The 13,457-nt window shown below is 44.7% G+C and overlaps 1 protein-coding gene across 1 annotated transcript; it reads right to left on the reverse strand.

The window, feature by feature from the left end:
• Nucleotides 1-953: 953 nt before the first annotated feature.
• Nucleotides 954-9,404, reverse strand: btg1 (B-cell translocation gene 1, anti-proliferative). The gene is made up of 2 exons (XM_048268030.1): nt 8,992-9,404; nt 954-5,628 (listed from the first exon to the last, which is right to left on the reverse strand). The coding sequence occupies exons 1-2, from the start codon at nt 9,134-9,136 to the stop codon at nt 5,222-5,224; spliced, it is 552 nt and encodes a 183-aa protein (XP_048123987.1). The 5' UTR covers nt 9,137-9,404; the 3' UTR covers nt 954-5,221.
• Nucleotides 9,405-13,457: the final 4,053 nt, after the last annotated feature.

The following is a 13,457-nucleotide window of genomic DNA, read 5'->3' on the forward strand; positions in this document are numbered from 1 at the left end:
CTTGTGTTTGATCCTCTGCACGTTGCCACAGAGCACATGCTATTTTAAGCTGAGCAGAGTGGTGGAGAGACGAACATTCCTTTTTTTGGGGGAAAAAGAGAAAGAGTGAGAGAGAGAGAGAGAGAGAGAGAGAGAGAGAGAGAGAGAGCTGCCCTGTATTCATCCATGTTGTTTTTTCTTACCCCTGTCCAGGGACTTATAGGATATCTCTCTCTCAGTGAGCCCATCAGCCAGAGGGCCTGTTGCTGGGACGTGACTGAGTGTCTCCTAAAGTCAGGGAGGGTTTCAGAGCAAACGCCAAAGCTTGCAATCACTCCCATAGGCCCGATTTAGAGCGAAAATAACCACTAGCCCTTGGCTGAAGTGTTTAATCCACAAAAAGGGGCATTGAGTGCAGATTTTTCCTGCTTGCGAGTTAGCAGCAACCCACTGTCGAAGGCAGGAATACTGCTGCTTACAGGAGATAGCAGAGCTGTTTCGCAGGGGAGTGTTAGGAGTATCCAGAGACTGAGCCTTAACACTAAAATATCTTGTGAATCTAACCGTGGCTGTTCAGATCGAGTCAGACAGGATGTTGAAACTGTTGCTCAGTGGCAACTATTTGCGAATGAAAAATATGCTCGTTTTTCATCCCATCTGGTGTGTGAAGACAACCCTCCCCACGCCCGCATCCCCACCCCCCTATCCCCACCCCCTCACAGCTATTTCCCAAAATCATCTGCTAATTCAGTCTGCGTAACAAACAGCTGTTGGGCAATTTCTAGCTCCCCTTGAGCATTACAGCTCTCTGCGTGCTTCGCCATTAGTCCAAGTGAAGAGCTTAGCTAGGCGGAGCCGTTTCCCCCATTTAAAACAATGGGCCAAGATGATAACAGTGTTAACAGTGACTTTGTTTGGTTGGTTGCGGATGTGGATTTCCAAGTTAACAAAGAATGACCCAAGTCCACAGGGTGTTTTACGTTTGCCAAGATAGGAAATCTTTTATTACAGAGAAAAAAAACTTTTCTTCCAAAATATAGAAATCTGTACAACTTCCGCACAATCAATTTACATGAACTGTACAAATTTACAGCAGTTCATAACAACATACCCAAGGAAAAGTAAATGAACACAATAAAGATGTACTGACAGGATCACAAGATAGAGACAGCTTTTCATCTTGGGTAGCGCAGATTTTTTTTGTTTGTTTTGTAAAGTAAAAAAAAAAAAAACAAAGGACAAGTCTATCTGCACAGAGAGAGGAAACTGATTTTTTTTTTTTACCAAAAGAACTTTGGTCCTTGCCAACACTCCCGACACGAATGGCTTCACCTTGGAAATAGTTATTCGTGTTAAAATATGAAATACAAAAAGGAATACATCGAAACATCTCAAATAAAAACATCAATTATTGGCACTTCCCATGTGTTATGTTGTGTATTCTACCATATGTTGTACAATAACGTTACATTCTACAAATATGTAAAACACCCCAAATGCGAAAGTGGCAATAATTTATTTTTTTCCTCCAAAATCATCGATGACAAACCCAACGAGACAAATAAAACGACTATTTCCCTTCCATGTTTCACATCCTAACATGCGCAACTCTTCCATGAGGGTATACTTGAATGTGTGAGGCCTGAGTTTTGGCAATACATTCCTGGAGACACCCCGCGTCTCAATGTCACATAACTTCAACTTCGACATAGTGCATTTTATGTGCTATTACCCTCTGCTAGAAAACGACTTATTATGACACAACTGATTACTATGTGCACAAACGTAAGCTAAATGCTTGCAAAGTTCAGATGAGCTGGGGTACAATTAATTAACTTGTTGAAAGATATTTAGGGTTGCAAGTGGGGGGTATATTATTCAATTCATATAGAAGGTGTCAAATACATTTTTGATGTTTGGTTAAAATCGCATTGGTGGCAAATTCAGACAGCAAGTGTAATAGAATGAGAGACACCACTATTTTGCTGTGTGTGTATGTGTGTGGTTTTCAACAGTACATTTCAATAACTGGAACAGTCTGCCACATCCAGCTTGTACTTAACTTAGGCTGTCTACGTGTACAATTAACGTCATATTAAAATTTAGAGCAAATCTGCCCCAAAAGTCTTTCAAATCATGCGGGGCTGAAAGCTGAGAGGTCAGACCCAAGGTCACGGTCTGTTCGGCCCTGTCCATCTGTTTAACTCCCTGCTCCCTGTGCTGCACACGCACACAGGGTGTCGGTGGGGGGGGGGGGCGGGGGGCAAAACTGTGTTGACAGTCTGGCTCCATTACCCATGATCCCCTGGGAGAGAGGCTTTATAGCACCCGTTTAGGACTGATTGGCAGCGTCCAACCTCAGCAGCATGTGAGGCCGGACTTAGTCCCCGTCTGGAAAGTGCACACCGAAGCCTCCCCTACCATAAACAACCTGCACACCCTATTTGTTAGCTGTTTTTTTTTTTTTTGCTGTAGCCTTGGACGTCCAACCATACAGGAATCACTTATGTAAACAAACTCGCAGCACAGCCTCTCGCAGCAGCGTCCCTGTGTAATAACTAAAAACCAACAGAGTAGTCCACAACTCTAAAGGAAAAAGAAAGCACACAACTCGATCCAGTACACGGCTATAGCATGACAACAACAACCTTTGCTCTCCACGATGACCTTTTTCCACTTTTCAACCATGTGGTTCTTTCAGTAAGGCTCAGAAGAGGGGAAGAGGGGAGTGTGTGTTTGTGGAAGGGGTGGGGAGGCAGAGGGGGAGCGCGCTCAATATACAGTATGTGCTGGTTATGTCCTCCCTCATGTTTATTTTTTATTTGTTTTGGGGGTGTTCTTGGAGGAGGGGGGCAAAGGGGTAGAGCCGGAGTTGGGGGTGAGTAATAGCTGCCCTGGACTGGGATCCGACTCACCCCCACCACCCCACCTCCCTCACAGCCCACCGCTATCCCCCAGACAAAGAGGGAGGAGGAGGTGATATGTGTCACTGCGCGCTCCCTGCAGCATGGGGAAGGGACGGAGTGGGGTGGGGTGGGGTGGTGTAGGGTAGGTCAGCCGCGTCATTGTCGTCGTCTCTCTCCAAAGGAGGAGGAACAGCTGGTTGTGGGTCGCCCCTCACTTGCCCACGGATTCAAGCACTCTGGCAAGACCAGTGATTAAGAAAAAAAAAATGGGGCTACTGCTGCTGCTGTTTGCTGACGACTCTTAGAAAAAAATGGCTCAGAGACTGGCTGAAGAGCCCAGCACCACCCATGGCTCGGACAGAGACCCCCCCACCACCACCACCAGGCACCCACTCTGGACACATCCCCGACTACACCCACCCCCTCCACCCACAGAACTCCTGCTGCACCCACCCACCCAAAGGAGGTCCAACGATCTCAAAGGTCACAACAAACAGCTGGCGATTCTTTCATTTGGAAATGGAAAGTCAGTGCTTCCTTTATCTAGATCTCTTTTCATCTCACTCTCTATCTCTTTCATTCGCTCTCTCTCCCTCTGTGCGTTTGAGCTTTCCATATACCCTCTAGGCTCTAGGAGATTTCTACAGTCACATATGGAGCGCAGTGCTATGGTGTAATAACAAAATCAGTACAACGACTTGCACTTGGTCTGTGTGTGAGTGTCTGAGTGTGAGTATGTGTGTGTGTGCGCGTGTCTCACGACTGCTAAAAGCTGCACAGCACAGCACAGGAACACAGCGAAACACAACAAAACACAACAAAACGAGAAAAACTATCTGAATGCTTCAGCTTTTTGTCTATGCCTTCGTCTATTTATTTTTTTTCGTGTGTGTGTGTGTGTGTGTGTGTGTGTGTGTCTCAAACTTAAAGTTACATCCATTAAAAAAAATCTCCTCGGGAGGAAATGGTCTTGGCAAGAGAGGGCAACATAACAAAGCGAAACCAAACAAGCGGACCCCAGGCCTCCGAGACACCCGGGACGTCGGAATGCAGCGTGGTTCGAGGAGACCTCGACGAGTACATCCCACATGGGCCCTTCTGTCAAAAGTGCATTCAAAGTCATTTCTTGCGGGGCGGCAGGGAGGGCAGAAAACAGAAACGACAACACATACCCACCTTCTCTCTACCTTCAACGCCAGGAACCGCTATGCTACATACTTACATTTGGTGTTTAACAAGGACTTTGGGTGGGTTGGGAGCAGGGGCTATAAAACAGAAGAGGGGGGCAGTCGGGGTATTATTCGATTGTGATTTTTTTTTGACAGTATGACATTCATCGAGCGGGAGGGGAACATATGCGCGGCTCCTCCCTGGAAACAAAAACAAAGAAGAGAAAACGCTACGTGCATGCAAAGGGTTGCGCTGGTGACACGGCGATGGTATCCATGGTAACAGGTATCATGAACGCATCCCCCCTTGCAGCGCCACAAAACGGCACCGTAAACGGTTAAGAGGGCTTTCTGCAGTTCTGTCTTCTGGGGCCTCAGAAGTCCAGTATAAGAGCTGATGTCCACCCAGTGCTCAATCATAACGAAAAAATAAAATAAAATAAACAAGAAACAAAACCAAAAAAGATTGCCCTGTGGTCCAACAGAGAGTAGTTGTCTTAAAGAGGTTTTGAAATGGGCACGGAACTGAGGTCTGGACAGACATTAGCTCAAGCTGGACTTCAGACGCCCCATGTTGTGTCAAAAGAAAGAAAAAAAATAAATTCAAAAAGAGAGAAATATAATTTCTACTCCTTTCACATGTCTGTTTCTTTCCTTTCTGAGATGCATCAGACTCATGCATCCAGACAGTAGCTCTTTACACAAAGAGGTTTGTGGTGATGGTGATGGCAGTTAAGAAATAAAACCATTTGAAAATAAAAGTGCAAATTCAACATTAAAAAGGAACACCTTTTTTAAAAAAAAACAAAAACAATAATAACAGCCCCGCCGTTTCTGGCCTGGCTTCGTCCAGGGAGGGGCAGACACTCCGCTGGTCTTATAGCTGCCCCAGTGTGTATCACTACAACATCTCCTCACTATCCCCTCATATAAGGGAACTTAATGGCAGATCCAACAACAAACACCAACAAACGTGAACGTAAGAGACAAGTGAAATTAAAACCTGTGAGGTTTCCATCACCTGCATGATAGGCCACATCCTCTGCTTTTTTTTTTCTCCTCCTTTTTCTTTTCGTTTTTTTTTCTGTTTTTTTCTTTCCTTATTTAACTTTTTGTATGCTTTTTTTTCCTCGTTATCTTAAAAACAGCACCTGTGCCCCGGCAGGCTTAGCTGGACACGGTCATCATGCTGTACGCTTTGGAGGGGCTGGTCCTCCCCAGCAGCAGTTCTTCCTTGCAGCTGATGTGACTGTCCACCAGTGAAGCCACCGCGTGGGCGGAAGGCTGGCCACCAGTAGCCATGTTGACCGCGTTGTTGACACTGACGCTGACGCTGGGCTGGGATTCGTAGAGCACACAGATGGAACCGTCCTCGCCGATCCGATAGGACACCTCGAACGGGTCCACCCAGAGCGTGAGCTCGCTGGGCAGGAGCACGTAGAGCTGTTGGATGGTCAGGCCGATGCGCTGGGCCGCCTGCCCCACCAGAGGGTCCATCTTGTGGTTGATGCGGATGCATCGGTACCCAGAGCCCTTGCAGGGACGGTCAGGGAACCAATGGTGCTTGTATTGCTCTGTAGAAAGGGATGGGAGGGAGACACACACACACACCATATTGTCATGAATATTACATGATAACGTGGTGATGGTGAGGCTATGATAATCACGGGCACAGCCATGAAAATATCATCTCTGAGGAAGCTAGAGGAAAAGTTCTTTGCATTGGGGATTGTTGATACCAAACACAAACCATAGAGCAGGTTTCATCAACTTTAGGGTGAACAGAGTTGACTATATTCTCCCACTACCATGTAGGCACTAATTTCTAGCAAAATTTGCTAACCTAGAAAATAGCATATTTTCACTGGAACATGATTAAGCCAAGCAAGGAAACTAAAATATATAAACAATGAACTAAAAATGACCATAGTTACATTATACTATATTATTAAATACTGTGTTTACATTGTATGGAGCATATTTAATCTCAAAGTCTGTTCAGTATCGTTTGGAAAAGATGTTTTAAAAAGCCGAGATGTGGAAATTCACAGCAAGCGAACGATGAGAGGAGAAAAAAATATGATTGGTTGATAAACAGCCATAAAGTGCCTGTTAGCTCCCGCCTACGTGACAAAGAGAGCGAGAACGGGTGGGGGGAACAGAGGGCGGGAGGGGGGAGGGAGGTCTGATTGCACAATCCCCCCCCTGGCCCGTCATCTCAAAGTCCTCCATTGATGGCTGAAGCCCTGTGCTAGCAGTCAATAGATACACCTCCTGTTTATTTTTAGAGGGAATAGCCTCCGTGAAACACTCACTAGTTATCCACAAAAGGATCCGTTATGGACGTGCTAGCATTGCATTGCTGGTCTTGTGTCTTTTTGTCTGTGTGCTGTCCTACATACGTTGAGTGACATGAAAAACACTATTCGCTGCCAACGGCGTAAACACATGACAGGAAAAGTCCTACTAATGTGAGCTGGCCTGCTTCTGTCATTATGGAAAGCCAGATCACATTCATATGCACTGCTGTGGGATTGTGGGGGAGAGGTAGAAGAAACAAACGGGGGGAAAAAATGAATAAAAATGTACATCTTCACAGGGCTCTATTTAGAGACATCCAACAATGGCTTCCCTTTCTGGGCCAGCGTTATCCAGCGACAGTGACAGTGTGTGGGTTTTGGTTTGGGTTTGGGTTTGGGTTTGGCGTAGTTTTTGGCGAGAGAAAGGGACCGAGTCTGAGCGTGGCGAGGACATGAAAGACGACTGGTGCCCAGGAGCCACCTGTACTCGTCGCTCCGATAATGGCTCCAGTGTTATCAAGAGGGGACGCGTTGTGCTCGCTTAATGGAGGGTTTGGCACGGTCAGAACAAAGCAATAAAAGCTTACTGCCTGCGGGTGGGTGAACCGCAACTGAAGCGACAGAAAAAAATACACACACAAGGCACAAAGGTCACAGAAAAAGCCCCATTCCACCGACACAGATACTGCCTGACAGGAAACTAAAATCTAAGAGTCTAACTTAAACATTTATGCTTCATAACAGCAACGGAATAAACAAAGTAACACAAAAAGGTGTAAAGAGCACAATTCTTCATCATTGTCCAAGCAATAAAGGTCCTCGCATGATGTGAAAATGCCAAACACAAAGAAAGACATGTTTGTCTGAGATGGATATGCGGAAAAAATGGCTCCTCATTGTGCTATTATAACAAACTGTGACATTTCAGTATCATGTTCTGTGAGTAATGTGTAGGTGTTTGTATGACACAACCTCTAGAGCAGTTCAGACCTCTGTCTTATAAACCGTGGCTTGTTTACCGTCAGGCCAGTGTAGAGGCCTTTCCTAAGAAGCCTACTTTGTAAACAGGAAATGGCCATAGAGATCTCTAGCAAGGGGTTGCTCAACCAACCACTGTGTTTTCACTCAGATGATCCAGACTTCAATCTCCCAACACTCACACACATCCTATTATTAATCCATTACAGTAGCAACAATAGAGCTATGTGCGTAATGCTAAACAGAGGGGCGGCTGGCCTAGTTCAGTCTCAGCCGTCAGGGATTGCTCGGTGTTGTTTTTCTCTCCATCCCCCCACCGCGCAAAACTCGTCAGCCTCTGCCCTGGTGTGCCTCTCGTCCAGACAAAGAAGTGAACACATATACTTGTCAAAGTACCCCCTGCCCCGACCCTCTTTGCAGGGTTTACCCTCTTTGCCCACCCTCTGCTTGCCTTCCTCCACCCCACCTTCTCTGAAACCAGCACAACATGGAGACTGGTGGTTGCCCATCCCCCAACCCTCTTCTTCAACTTCTCTGCCAGTGGCCAATTTCTTTCAAGCCCCAGTCAGGAGCTGTTTACAAACACTGCACCAGAGTGTAGAGCCTGCAAAGAGCTAGTTTTAGCTGCCGAGTAGAGTGTTGTTAGCTCACGCCATACTACAATGCGCTGTTTAGAAGAGCTGTTTTGTGCTGCTGCTAAAATGAGGGTAAAATGGGTAAGGGTAATATGTGGTGCTAAACATTGTTTACTTCTGATTGTTGGAGGGCGCTGTGAAAAAAAGGAATCATTGATAGAATGTATGGGATTCTGTTTGTTGTCGTGTCACTGTAGAAGCTATAGGCTATATTTCAATTTCACCAACTATGATAAAATAAATTATTAGTAATATACAACTTTTCTTCAAAACCATATTGATAGCCTACGAGAGGTATTAATAACTCAGTAATTACGTATGATTTGTTTATGAACATCCTTATGCTTGCAGAGGGCATATAACTGGCATTAGAAGAATTCTAACGCATTTGATGGAGGAAATATATTAAAAATAAAGAATACGGATTTCAAATTATTGTGTCTGGAAAAATAGTCCAGAGATGTATGAACTAAATAGGTTAATGTGTTGTCCAGTCTTCGACTGCCCTACATGTATCCGTCGTTTCCTTGTTGACTACGCATTACGTAATTCTTCTGCCTGGTCCCGTTCTCCTGGGAATAGACTCAACCATTCTTCGGCGGAGTATGACCAGTAGGCGCTTCAGGCTATTCGGCAACAAAATAGCATACTCTTTTCAATTTGACGCTTACAGGTAAAACAGAGTACATAGTACACAGAAGTTAAGAAACTGAGGTTTTCGAGCTGTTTTCGTTTGAGGCTTGGACAAATGGCGTCGTCAAAACTAGCTCAACTACAGGATGAGTGTGAGCGAACATAAGCTAGCATGAAAGGATATCTATTTTGGCAGTACGTCCGCTCTATAAGCCTAGCCTTTTGTGCGTCCCAAAGTCTTTGTTGACAACATTTTCTCGCAACGGGCATTAAAACAAATACTTCTCAAACACTAGAGAGAGTAAAAATACACAAACAAATAATAGAGGACATACTCAACAGCAACAAGACATACTAAGGGCTGTTTTTTTCCACGGTTAGAAAAGCTTACCTGCTAATATATCCTGTAGGGTTTGGCTGAATGTCTGAAGCTGTCTGTCGTTTACGTGTCCTTTTATCCGCAGGAATCTGGACAGAAATCCGACGGCTGCGGTGATCTCTGGTTTCATCGTTCCCCGAGCACAAAGGGTATGCATTGAGAAGGCAACGGCGACACGGCTCCGTGCGCTTTATCTCCGTTCCTTATCGCGAGTGCGGCTTTGTCACCGTGCGGATTATGATCCTTGTTCTTCGCGTGTTTTATTTCTCGCAGGCCTATGCAGGGCATTTATTTTTTCGAAGCAGGGGTGATTTAGAGAGCGTGTGTTCCGGGATAGTGCAGTGCAATCGGAGCTTGATGTTTGTAAATAGCCTCCACGGGACACCCTCACGCAACACTTCCTTCTTCAGAGTGGACCGAGCTACGTGAGAAGTTGGGTTATATATGGCCCCCGCCAACCCTGACGCCGCATCAGCAGCAACAGTGCAAAATAGCACCAATCACTGCCGCGCGCTCCTTAGGAGGAGTGAACTTGATTGCGTCACGTCTCTAGAAATAAACAGAGCATAGGACAGACAGAAGTTAACCCCTTTCGTATCCAAAATGGACTGTGCCGTGTTGTTGTTGCTGCTCAGAATGGAGAAAGACATGTAATAACAAGGTTAATAATTGTATCAGCATCGAAGACAGAACAACACTTTTTATTCCAAGCATTTCATAGACAATATATTGTGTTGAATGGATTGATGCTGGTCTTCCAAGCCAAGAGACAGATGACGGTGCAATGGGTTTGCATCAGTTTACTCGACTGGTTCGATTCCGTGTTGTGTATTTCCCTTATCATCTATAATTCCCCCCTCAATAATATCACCATGTAACCATTTATGAAAGTATAATTTACAGCCTGTGCTATTACCATTAACTGTGAGGTCAAATAAATCTTAGCTGCAAATGTGTGTTCAGTACGCTACACCAAAAACACTTATTGTGAATTGTGGGACAGACAGACAGACTACTTTGGAACTGAGAGAGAGAGAGAGAGAAAGAGAGAGACAGACAAATACACTTTCTCAGTTTTGAGGAAAAGGGAGTATGTGTGTCTGGATTTCTGTTGCCTATACACCCTTTTCAGTGTGTGTGTGTGTGTGTGTGTGTGTGTGTTTTATGTCTGTCCTTGTCATTAGCAGTTGAGGGGCACCACAAGTGTGTGTCCCCTCAAAACCCCAGCAGCAGTGCACTCCAGACTCAAGTAGTCTAAATCGGCAACTTAAGACACAGGCCTCAAGTACTTACTGAGGGCCCAATCTCATCACAGTCTCATTTGTGGTACAGCCAGGGCCTCTTCATGCCTCTTCTCTGACTTCTCTGCATAGTCTGTCTGCCTCTTCACCCCCTCCATGTTTGGTACTGTCTGTCCACTAGCCACTAGTACCACTGTCTTTATGCCTCACTGTTTGCGTGCTATATTAGCACATTAGCACATATGCATAACCCCCCCCATGCCATGCCACAGCCGAACTGTGGCCACACTTATACATTTTCTTAAATAGTTAAATATATAGATATATAGACTTTACTTTATTTCTGCATTGTTGCACTGTTGACTTACTCATTTGCACTATCACCATGACCACTATCACCATTGCACTACCACCATTACACTCGTTCACACAGAGCACCTTAGAGCACCTTACCATACCTTACTATGCACAGAGAATCACAGGCTCAGTCCCTGCCTCAGTCATTGCAAGCGCCTCTGATTTATTAATCACCACTATGTGGATACTGTTTTTAGAATTGATTTAGATTAAGTGTTAGTTAGTATAATTTGTATTTTTGTAATTTGTATTTTAGTATATGTTTATATATTGTATTAAGTGTTAGTATAATTTGTATTTTAGTATATTTAGCATATTCTTTATCTTCTACTGTCCTTACTGCTTAGTTGTGGTTTTATATTATATACTTTAATTACTCTTTCTGCTGTTAAAGAATGTGTTTGTGTTGTATGTATGCTGCTGAGACCTTGAATTTCCCCTGGGGATCAATAAAGTATCTATCTATCTATCTATCTATCTATCTATCTATCTATCTATCTCTTATTATTCTCTGTTTTTCCATGTCAGTCCTGGCCTGTGTATCAGGGCAGAACTCCCAGTGTACTGCTGCAAAAAAAATGTTCTCAGACCTGTTGTGTGAGTGTTTTGTGGCTTGCCTGTTTGAGGTGAAGGTCACTGAAGTAGATGATATGAAGATGAGGTATTTTTAGGTAGAGGACCAACGGCTGTTTCGCACATCTGTGAGTATGTGTGTGTGTGTGTGCCTCTCTGTCTGTGCTTGTGTGTGTGTCTGTGTGTGCAAGTGCAGGGATATGAAAACAGACCTAGGTAGTCTTATTTAACTTTGGAGCAAAATACATATTTTACAGAGGTCACTGTCTTGGTGGTGGACAGGGCAAAACCTTAACACTGTTTAAACTTAGGGAGACATGGTTTACTGGAAAGAGCCAGCAGCCCCTGTAGTGAAACAAAACGAACCTGAAACCACAACTGACCCCCCCTTCAAAAAAAAGTAAAAAAAGCTAAAGGTACTGGTGTGGTATTCACGGCCCCAATGAGTCTCCGTGGCAACATAGCTGAATTATTTTGTTTCAGGGGCCCTTTGGACACATGAAACCCTTAGGTGATACCAGCTCACACATCCACGAGCCCAGTGAAAAGCAACACCGCTAACTGGATTCATACAGACAGGGAAGAGACAGGAATAAAAGATAATTCTACTTTCACTGCAGAGGCAACATATTACACTCTATTTCATCTTGCTGTGCAGCGTTTCGAACACGAGGTTGATCGAGTGAGAGAGGCAGAGACATAGAGCGTGAGAGTGTGGAAGAGATCTAGTGTGTCTTGTGTATATCTTCTTTGTGTGGAGCGTTGTCAGCAATCATCTGTTACCTGTCGGTTGCTCTCCCTCTCTCTTATCATCTCCTGCTCCAGAGGCAGGGTTGTCCTCCCTCTTCCCTCTCTCTATCTCTCTCTCTCTCTCTATTTCTCTCTCTATCTCTCTATTTTACTTTCTCTGTTTCAGCCACAGAGGAAATTCTGGGGGAATTTTCACAGGCGCCCGTCAGCTGTGATGAGTTTGTGTACATATCCATGCGTGTGTGTGAGAGAGAGAGAGAGAGTGTGTGTGTGTGTGTGCTTCCCAGATGTTAACATAACTGGGAGTGTCTTCAGTCCAGCGCTGGTAACTCGGATGAATGATTCTTTTCATGTTGGGCTCCGCACGTGAATGAAGGAGAGGAAAGAGTGAAAGAGAGAGAAAGAGAGAGAGAGAGTGGGAGAGAGGAATGTGTACTCCACCAGCTGTTAAAAAACAGTCTGGGTGCCTGCTGTGGACAGTCAGTTTTTCCACACACACATCACACTCTCACAGATCCACACACACACACTCACACACTTATGACTGAGCACACAGACAGATTGGTTCAGAAAGACCTACAGGTCATGACTCGTCTCCTAACATTCACCTTCAGATTGAGTTTCGGTTAGTGACTGAATGACTGACCTATTACACTGCCGAGTTGTCCCATTTACCTATAGACTCAGCTGCAGGTATCTGACAGGCAAATCACGGAACTTTCCATCCCGGAGTGGCTCAATGCAAAGTCCCATAAAATCTTCACTCAAAGACACCACCTATAGTGTCCATGGCTCCTGATGACACCTAGTCTCCATTACCCTACATGCCTGGCGGCCTTCTTTCCTTCCCTGGGCGGCATATGTTTTCCTCAGCTTTCTTCCCTCCTCTCTGAAACCTCTCAATCCGTTCAATTTCTAACCTCTTTTTCTCTGTCTTGTCACTGTCACCCCTTTCTCTGTCTCTCTCTCTCTCCCTCTCTCTCTCGCTCTCTTCTTTTCCATCCGTGCTGTTCTTTGCACTTGTGAGCGAAGAGTCTTAAGATATCCGTGCCTTCGCAGCTGGCGTTAAACCCAGCAGCTGTGGATATTGGCCTCCTCATCCCACAGTGGATTTCAAAGATAAACTCTCGTATGATACAGTTTTTGAGTGCATTTATGAACCTGTTTGTCTGTGTCTTTTAGGAGTTTGTCCATCGGTTGATTATTAGTGTTGTATTTTCAATTAAATAAAACATCCTTATCAGAAGTTGTTACAATATTCCAATGTATTGTAATTACTATGTAGATAATATGTTGTAGGGTGGACTATACTGTGATCAAGTTAGCCTAGTATGCCATTCATGAATTCTGTGTCTGGTTATAGCGGTGTTCATTTATTTGTAGTGTGCATAGCATTTTTTAGTGTTAGCCATATAGAGGCTAAATCCGAGAGGCGTGGGCTTTATTTGTCCTCTGGTATGCGGCTGGTCGGGTACTATGGACACATATGGGTGGTCGAGGTGGCGGCTGAGTCGACTGGTGGCATTGTGTATTTTTAGCAGTGACATTTGATTCCCA

The sequence above is a fragment of the Alosa alosa genome, chromosome 17 (assembly GCF_017589495.1).
Source record: "Alosa alosa isolate M-15738 ecotype Scorff River chromosome 17, AALO_Geno_1.1, whole genome shotgun sequence".
In the NCBI taxonomy this organism is placed as follows: Eukaryota; Metazoa; Chordata; class Actinopteri; order Clupeiformes; family Clupeidae; genus Alosa; species Alosa alosa.

Excerpts from the sequence above, each read along its gene's own strand:
- btg1 (XM_048268030.1), bottom strand. The coding sequence starts at position 9,136 with ATGCATACCCTTTGTGCTCGGGGAACGATGAAACCAGAGATCACCGCA. Across the intron at positions 5,629-8,991 it reads CCTACAGGATATATTAGCAG|AGCAATACAAGCACCATTGG; the intron begins GTAAGCTTTTCT and ends CCCTTTCTACAG.